The 8,969-nt window shown below is 36.2% G+C and overlaps 2 protein-coding genes across 3 annotated transcripts; one reads left to right on the top strand and one right to left on the bottom strand.

The window, feature by feature from the left end:
* Positions 1-599: 599 nt before the first annotated feature.
* Positions 600-1,406, bottom strand: LOC111240574. Its single transcript, XM_022775795.1, has one exon. It carries the CDS (start codon positions 1,335-1,337, stop codon positions 798-800), a length of 540 nt encoding a protein of 179 aa, XP_022631516.1. The 5' UTR covers positions 1,338-1,406; the 3' UTR covers positions 600-797.
* Positions 1,407-2,877: 1,471 nt separating this feature from the next.
* Positions 2,878-7,787, top strand: LOC106756210 (shaggy-related protein kinase eta). 2 transcript variants are annotated; one of them, XM_014638528.2, is made up of 12 exons: positions 2,878-3,139; positions 4,386-4,484; positions 4,915-4,974; positions 5,080-5,352; positions 5,440-5,514; positions 5,591-5,647; positions 5,999-6,139; positions 6,248-6,298; positions 6,379-6,474; positions 6,754-6,837; positions 6,966-7,067; positions 7,259-7,787. In XM_014638528.2, exons 1-12 carry the CDS (start codon positions 3,002-3,004, stop codon positions 7,352-7,354), a joined length of 1,272 nt encoding a protein of 423 aa, XP_014494014.1. In that variant the 5' UTR covers positions 2,878-3,001; the 3' UTR covers positions 7,355-7,787. The 2 variants fall into 2 exon arrangements, with proteins under 2 accessions (XP_014494014.1, XP_014494015.1); XM_014638529.2 differs by having other exon boundaries at positions 2,886-3,139; positions 4,392-4,484.
* Positions 7,788-8,969: the final 1,182 nt, after the last annotated feature.

Here is an 8,969-nt window from a genome sequence, read left to right on the forward strand (position 1 = left end):
GTATAGCTACTTGTACCACGGTGTAATTTTCATAAATAATTTCTTACATAAATTATTTTTACATCATCATATATAATTTCTTACATCAATTTTTTAATGTTTTTTGATATATTAATTTTTTAATGTATTTTAAAAAATAAAAAATAGAGTATTTTAAAAACACGTCAAATAAATCAAATAAATAATACAAAAAATAAATTAGTAGAAAATCTAAATTAGTTTAACACCTTGTACTATATTGTAAAGTATATTATTATTATTGATAAAGGGAAAAAAATAGGTTAAATATGTCTTTTGGTCCTCATATTTATTTGTGAATCTCAACTCAATTCTCGTTTTTTTTTTCGGTCTCAATTGAGTCCATAAACTTGTAAAATTGAGTCAATTAGGTCCTTTCCGTTAAGTTCTCACCAACGTCGTCTAACTATGATGACGTGGTAATGCTTATGTGCATTGTTTGATTATGTAAAATTTTATTTAAATTAAAGGATTATGAAATGGCAATCTTTGTGTTCTTCATCGCCATTACTAGATTTGGAAGTGAGGAATGGGATGATCTTGGTTGAAGGGTGAAACAGATGATCCTCTGGTTCATAAGTAGCAGTCATAATAGTGGAAACCAAAATCTCAATAACAAAAAATGAGAAGCAAATATTCCCAATCATGGTCATGGCATTCTATCCTAAATTCTCAAGCCGAGAAGTCTCGGTTCCAGAAAATGCAGACCGACCCATCATTCTTATTGTGTATCAAATCACCCCCGAGATATGTATCCTACAAATTTAAAGTTGTCATTTTTAAATCCTCTCGAAGAAGTCCCCAGAGAAGCTTCTGCTGCCACAACCAACAGATCTGGATCTCGATACCTTACGCTCCATATAAGAAGTGGCATGAGCAGTGGGACTGTTACTGCTGTTATTGGTGTCCTGTTGAACAACAATGTTAGTCCTGACAGAAGAAGCAGAGGAAGTGTTTTCCTTGGGCTTGACAGAAGTAAATCCCGGTGCGGAGTTAATGGTAGAGATCCTGGGCGGGTGGTTGACATTGATGTTGGTGTTGGTGTTGGTGCCCCTGAAGCTTTTGGAGTTGAGTTTCTTGGATGATTTGGAAGAGAGGTAAAGAAAGGACCAGAAGCCGTGTCTCTTCCTGGGACTGAAATCCTGGTCGTGGTTAGCGTCGAGGAAGGAGTGGTTTGTTCGAGATGTGGCAGTGGACTTGCTGACGAGGTGGGAGGTGAGCAGTGGAAAAAGATGAAAAAATGGCAATGGTGAAGAGGGCACATGTGGATGACTATGGTCCAGTATCGACAACCAAATATTTTGGTTCCTCTTCCACATGACAGAAGCAATGCTTTATGTTACTGGGAGAAAGAAATCTACAACACACGACTTTATAACCCTAAATCGTTTGAGAATCTTCTCTCCAATCCCTAATTTGAATGGTTTTTATTTTTCTTTTCTTTTATTTTATCTAATTTCATGTCATCAATTAAAATTTATTTCCACGTAATAAAATTTATTTCCACGTAATAATATCACACAGATAAGCATAATAACATCAGCAACAGTAAACAACGTCAATGAGAACTTAACGGAAAGGGTCTAATTGACTCAATTTTACAAGTTTATGGATCCAATTGAGACCGAAAAAAAAACGAGGACTGAGTTGAAATTCACGAACAAATACGAGGACCAAAATACATATTTAACCAAAAAAATAATTCTCCTAAATAAGTTAGTGTATATTACAATAAAACTTACTGATATATAAGTACGTCTCTATTTTCGTCCAGAATCTCAAATAGGTCTCTTTTTTTTTTGGCGTCTCAATTTGGTCCTTATTTTTATAAAATTGAATCAAACATAGGTTTGCCATCAAATTGGACAAACACTGTTTAGGAGGCTCTGACGTGGCGTGCTAACAATATAGTTTTAATTAACGTGACAATAAAAACCTGATTGTGAAGTAAAAACTTGGTGGTCGACCGTACGGTACAAAAAGGATTCTTCATTGAATTGGCTTCTCATATACCAATTGTCATAANTTTTCATTGAACTGGTACCACCACGCCGACTGACCACTAGATCGAGTGGCCGACCACCAGACCGAGTGGCTGACCACCAGGCCAAGTGACCGACTACCAGGCCGACCACCAGACCAAATGGTCGACCACTAGACCGAGTGACCGACCATCAAACCAACCACCAGACTAAGTGGCCGACCACCAGGCCGAGTGGGCGACTACCAGACCGAGTGGTCGACCACTAGACCGACCACCAACTTTTTACTTCATAATCAAGTTTTTACTGCCACATCAATTAAAAGTATATTGTTAGCATTTTACGTCAAGATCTCTAAACAGTCGTTTGTTCAATTTGACAGCAGACCTCTAACTACTTCAATTTTACAAAAACAAAACTTAATTGAGACAAAAAAAAAAAGAAAACCTATTAAACATACCTACCAAAACATTAATTATTTTTTTAACCTTTTCATCTTTGGATTTTTAAAACGGATCAATTCCTTATCTCAATATCTTGACATAACTCAAATCGATATATTTCTTAAAAAATTGACAAAAATATACATTTCCAACTAATTATAAATGTACAATAAATTATTCAATCTTTTCTCACTTTGATGAAATACCTTCATTAATAACATGAATACAAACTTAAATCATAGATTAACAATTTAAAACAGATCTAGCGATTAAAATTTACTCTCTTTCGGTGCTATCTGCAGTAGTCATGACAGGTGGTACAGTACATACCTGCATGCAAACGTAACATCGGTTCCCCTGTAACTTACCACACTGAATCGCAGCCCTACGGCCCTGATTTACCCGTGTTTCCACTCTCCCGAAACTCGCGTGAGCTTCCTATCTTTCTCTCTCCTTGAACAAAACAGACAGGCCAAGAGAGAGAGAAAGAAAAACGAAAAAAGGGTGTAGAGAGAGAAGTGAGGAGAGAGAAACGAACAAGACTGTGTCTCACATCATATGGCCTCAATGCCCATGGGGCACCACCACCAACACCAACCGCCGTCGGCGGCGTTGCCTTTGCAGCCATCACAACCGCAGCAGTCTCAGCCGCAACACGAAGTGCCACGCCGGAGCTCCGATATGGAGACCGATAAGGTACTTCTGCTCATTGCACTCATAGAAAATCGTTATCTCTCGCTCTCTTAAGCTTTTGACTGGTTTGGACTTGCCGGAGCTCCGATCACGTCGATTCGCCTCGGAAGCTTTGGAGTCGCCGAAATTTTGAGCGATCTACCGGTTTTACGTGCTCGACGGAGAAATCTCCGGCGACCCCGATGATTGGAGTGGTTTTATTGTTCTTTCGGAGAGTGATGTTTATTGTCGTTGGCGAATTTGAAACAATAGGAAAGGAAATTAAGTTTTACTATTTTGGAGTGTGTTTTGGTTGATGCTTTGAAGGTGGGGATCTTTAACCCTGAAGAAATTGAAGTTAGGAAGTTTTTTTTTTTTTCTTTCTGATTTTGGTGTTTGGAGAAAAGCAAAGGAATCAAAAGAAGTAAAAATGTGGAATCCCATGTTTCAGTTTTTTGTTTCCTTTAATTCAAGGAAAGAGATTCTGATTAGGTGTACTTAGCTGACCTGAGCAAACATTCTTATTTAGCAATACCAATTTTTCCGCTGATAACAATTATCTTTTAGTCTGTTTTGGTTTTAGGTCATTTTTATTTGACTTGTCTCTAATCTACTGTTAATTGTCTTTAGCCATGTTAATTCTGAATAGATTTTGTTTATATCTTTTTTATGTGTGTGAGTAACGTCTTTCCTTCCCTTGTGGTAGATTGTTGTTCAAAAGTTCAAACGGTTAGTTTGCTTTGCTTCAGGGAATTAGTGTCCTTAGATTCTGTTTGTATGTGTCTTGAGTTATATTGGAGCCTTTCTTTATGCTTTCTTGTGAGCTGCTGTAACCTGATTTAACTTTAGCTGATGTATGTTGTCTCTGAGCTCTTTCCACTTTGCCTTTCTTCAACTCACATTCTGATCTTTGGCTGATTTCATCTGGTAACCCTCTGATGCTTTATGTTCCATCGCTGTGCAATTTTCTTCTCCTATAACATTTGTTTTAACCAATGGATTATCTTGAGATCCTATGCTATCCTTTCTTTCTTATGTTTTCTCCTTCTCAAATTATCAACGATATATGCATTAGTGTGTTTGCCACCGCATGCATATGATTCTTGATAGGCAAATGATGTTGCAATATTTTGTGGATGTTCCGTAACCAAATTATCGATGATAGTTTTCAACATGTTATCATTGATGTTGTATCAATAAAAATATGGCATTCAACTACTGTATTAAGACATTTGCATTACTGCATTAAACATCTATATGTTGCTATAAGTTGCAGGATATGTCAGCTACTGTCATTGAGGGGAATGATGCCGTCACAGGCCACATAATCTCCACCACTATTGGAGGCAAAAATGGGGAACCTAAGCAAGTATGAATGTGTTCTAGCTCCCTTCCTTCTTAACCTACAGCTTTTTGTAAATATTTTGCTTCATGCCCTCTTAAATTGTATGTGTTGTTCTGTAAAGTGGTTATCATTTTGATAGTTATTCACTTCTTTTTGGGGGATAGAATGGAATGACATTTACTGGATGGGAATCGAAATTAATAAATTTCCCATTACATGTAAGGCTTTTATAATACCGGTCATCAATCAAAGTTGGCTTATTTCCCCAGTGCCTACCTCACGATAATTTTTTATTTATTAACTAATGTTAGTCCTTACAAGATGTATAATTTTGAAGAATTTAATTATGAAGGTTGGATAACTTTATGCATAAAATTGGTGATATTATGAGTTTCATAATTTGTTTATTCTGCTTAACTTATTTGTGTGATTCCTTCGCTCATACCGCTTGCAGACCATCAGTTACATGGCAGAACGTGTTGTTGGCACTGGATCATTTGGAGTTGTTTTCCAGGTACGGATGAACAATCACCAAGTTGACACCCATTCTTTCTCTCCTATCAAGTATCTCATTGTTTTCCACCATCGGATGGTATTCTTTTTTCTACCTTAAACATAGGCAAAGTGCTTGGAGACTGGAGAGCCAGTGGCTATTAAAAAGGTCTTGCAAGACAGGAGATACAAAAATCGTGAATTGCAGTTAATGCGTTTAATGGATCACCCAAATGTAATTTCCCTGAAGCACTGTTTCTTCTCCACAACAAGCAGAGATGAACTTTTTCTGAACTTAGTAATGGAATATGTCCCTGAGACAATGTACCGAGTTATAAAACACTACAATACTATGAACCAGAGGATGCCTCTCATCTATGCAAAACTGTACACATATCAAGTATGAACTCTTTTTTTTCTGTTTTGCAATTTGGTTCATGTGTCGATTCAATACTATTTAATGATTGGGTTTGAATTTGATGTTTAGATCTTTAGGGGATTAGCATATATCCATACCACACTGGGAGTTTGCCATAGGGATGTGAAGCCTCAAAATCTTTTGGTACGTTCTTCTTTGAATGTCTTTCCCTCTGAGTTGTATTAATTTACTCTAAATCTTTTTGCATATATGACTACAGGTTCACCCTCTTACTCACCAAGTTAAGCTTTGTGATTTTGGGAGTGCCAAAGTTCTGGTATGTTGATCTTCATACTTGTACATATTATTGCTTCATGCTCATATGCCACCATGATAATGGAGGAATACTAAAATCACATACTTCCCAGTGAACTTAGCTATGCTAAAGCTATTATAAGATCTTTCCATAAATGCAATACTGATTTAATAGCCTGTTTATGTGATGATAATGATGTCAAGAATATTTCCTTTTAGCCTTTTTCTTTTCTATTATATGAAAAATAAATGGAACTGGTGGATGTAACATGTGACTTTTTTAATTCAATTATCAATTTCATGAAGCTTCTCATGTTCACAACTTGCTAGGATATTATTATGATATTATTCTTCCACAAAAAAATTATATCAGGTCAAGGGTGAATCAAACATTTCATACATATGTTCACGTTACTATCGAGCTCCAGAACTAATATTTGGTGCAACAGAATACACAGCTTCTATTGATATATGGTCAGCTGGTTGTGTTCTTGCTGAACTTCTTCTAGGACAGGTTAAATATTCTGGCTATCTATGTATTAATGTTGCTCATACCTAAGTTTTTGGCCTTTTTATTGAGATATNTTANATTGACTTCCCATAGTTTCAAATGTTTATATAGCCACTATTTCCTGGAGAAAATCAGGTGGACCAACTTGTGGAAATTATTAAGGTAATTTCTCTTCTACATTGTTGTCTCTGTGGTTTGCAACATATATTTGCAGAGGTCATTATTTATGTGTTTTCTTGTAGGTTCTCGGTACCCCCACACGAGAGGAAATTCGTTGCCTGAACTCAGAATATACAGATTTTAGATTCCCTCAGATTAAAGCTCATCCTTGGCACAAGGTAATGTCATTTCTCAACCATCCTCCTTATGATATTCAACAATTTCTCTTAGACTTTAAATACAGATTAAAAAGTTTGAAAAATAGCTGTCCAATTTAAAGTGAATAGCTTGCTTTACATGTTACAACAACCAGGTTTTTGAGGGTGCTTTTCATTCTTTATGTTTAACTGATGAGTTTGATGATTTAACCTACCTCACCTAGTAAGATAAAGCTTGGTCGTTGACTATTAATCATTAGACTGTTATTGACTCAATTATTTTGATGATTTATGTTCCAGGTTTTCCATAAGCGAATGCCTCCGGAAGCAATTGACCTTGCATCAAGGCTTCTCCAATATTCACCTAGTCTCCGGTGCACTGCGGTGAGTTGAACGATAAATATACCTCCCTTCACTACTCCCTTGATATTAGATCTACAATACTTGTGCTATGTTGTGGAATTAGTAAACTTAATTGGCATAATTTTCACTAATGGCCTTTGTTATTTCAGCTGGAAGCATGTGCACATCCTTTCTTTGATGAGCTCCGCGAGCCAAATGCTCGTCTACCTAATGGCCGTCCATTGCCCCCACTTTTCAATTTTAAACAGGAAGTACGTGCATAAGTTATGTTTTTATATTAAATGTGGCATGACATGTATAGGCTGCAGCTTTTTTTTACTATGACTAGCTTTGCCACTGTTCATGATCCAAACAAATTTACAATTTCTCATACACCTAATTTTTGAACAGTATCTAACCGCAAAAATTCTCTTAATGAACTGTGATAAAAACTTAACGACAGTTGGCTGGAGTATCATCTGAAATGGTCAATAGGCTGATCCCAGAGCATATTAGACGGCAGACTGGTCTCAGTTCCCCTCATTCCACCGGTACATAAACATAAAGGGATAATGAAACGATGAGTAGCAATTGATGTGAATCAACAGAGGGGCTGATTGTGGCCTATATATAACTGGGGGTTCCAGCTTAATCTGCAGTTTTCTCCCCCTTGTGAAGATGTATACAAGTGCTGGTTGCTCGGCATGGCATGAAAGTTGGTGATTCAATCTAGTATTTCATTCTAGTTAAGGCATACTTATCCCTGCATCTGTATATTGTTTTGGTCAGATTTCAGAAAGCTAGGAGTATAAAATGATAGTAACCATGTCTTCATATGTAGAGGGGCCCACCTGAATTATGAGGGGCCCATGTTGTAGTTTGGCTTGTTTTTTATGTGATCATATTTATGATGTCGTTTATAATATGCTTACGACAAAATGTTGATTCAAAACAAGAAATTTCCTCTCTCTTTAATGCTTTGGTATGGTTTCTCTCCCGTTTTACAAAGATTTTGTTTGTCACGTGTGACCTTATTTGAGGGTTATGCTTCCTGTTATTAGCAATATACATTGGTGGGGTGTGTGTATTCAATTATATTTGAATGTTAATTTCACGAACTGGCTAATTTCACAAACATCTAGAATTGGTTGACAAGGTTCGAATAAGGAAAAATCAGTAATAGAAATGGTTAGGCATTGGAGGGTTTACGAGAGGAGAAGGGTGAGGAATAACACATGACTGATACCTAATATAATAACAGTCAATTAGGGCAGGAACAGGGTCTATATAAGACTTGAGAATTAAATTGTAAAATAATTCTAGAGGGCTTGATTGATTCCTTTCATAATTTTCTATTTATAATAATAAATTGATACAAGAGTACATGATAATTAGAGTAATCTAGACACAATATAAACATGATAATTAGGGTAACCTAGACACAATATAATCATGATAATTAGAGTAACCTAGACACAATATAATCATGATAATTAGAGTAACCTAGACACAATATAATCATGATAATTAGAGTAACCTAGACATAATATAATGATAATTAGAGTAACCCTAGACACAATATAATCATGATAATTAGAATAATCCTAGACACAATATAATCATAATAAATAGGATAAATATCCTACACTCCCCCTCAAGCTGGAGCATACAAATTGTATGTACCAAGCTTGGAACAAATAAATTCAATCCGAGGATCCCTTAATGATTTAGTCAATACATATGCGAGTTGATCGTTTGACCCAATAAACTCAGTACATATTTCTTTAGTCAACAACTTTTCACGAACAAAATGACAATCAATTTCTATATGTTTAGTACTTTCGTAAAACACTGGATTTGATGCAATGTGGAGCGCAACTTGATTGTCGCAATACATATTCATAGTATGGATGTCACAGAATTTAAGTTCTTGAAGGAATTGTTTCACCCATATAAGTTCACATGTTAGTGACGCCATTGCCCTATACTCAGCTTNCGCTGTTGATCGAGCTACTACATTTTGTTTCTTACTTTTCCATGAAATAATGTTTCCTCCCAGAAAAACACAATATCCTGTAGTAGACCGTCTATAAATAGGCGAGCCTGCCCAATCTGCATCACAATACCCAGAGACTTGAATGCTTCCTTTATCTTCATATAACAGTCCTTGCCCG

The sequence above is a fragment of the Vigna radiata genome, chromosome 2 (assembly GCF_000741045.1).
Source record: "Vigna radiata var. radiata cultivar VC1973A chromosome 2, Vradiata_ver6, whole genome shotgun sequence".
Lineage (NCBI taxonomy): Eukaryota > Viridiplantae > Streptophyta > Magnoliopsida > Fabales > Fabaceae > Vigna > Vigna radiata.

Coding starts and splice junctions, on each gene's coding strand:
- LOC111240574 (XM_022775795.1), bottom strand. CDS start 1,337: ATGTGGAAGAGGAACCAAAATATTTGGTTGTCGATACTGGACCATAGT.
- LOC106756210 (XM_014638528.2), top strand. CDS start 3,002: ATGGCCTCAATGCCCATGGGGCACCACCACCAACACCAACCGCCGTCG. Junction 4,485..4,914: donor AAAATGGGGAACCTAAGCAA/GTATGAATGTGT, acceptor TACCGCTTGCAG/ACCATCAGTTACATGGCAGA. Junction 7,068..7,258: donor TTTTCAATTTTAAACAGGAA/GTACGTGCATAA, acceptor ACTTAACGACAG/TTGGCTGGAGTATCATCTGA.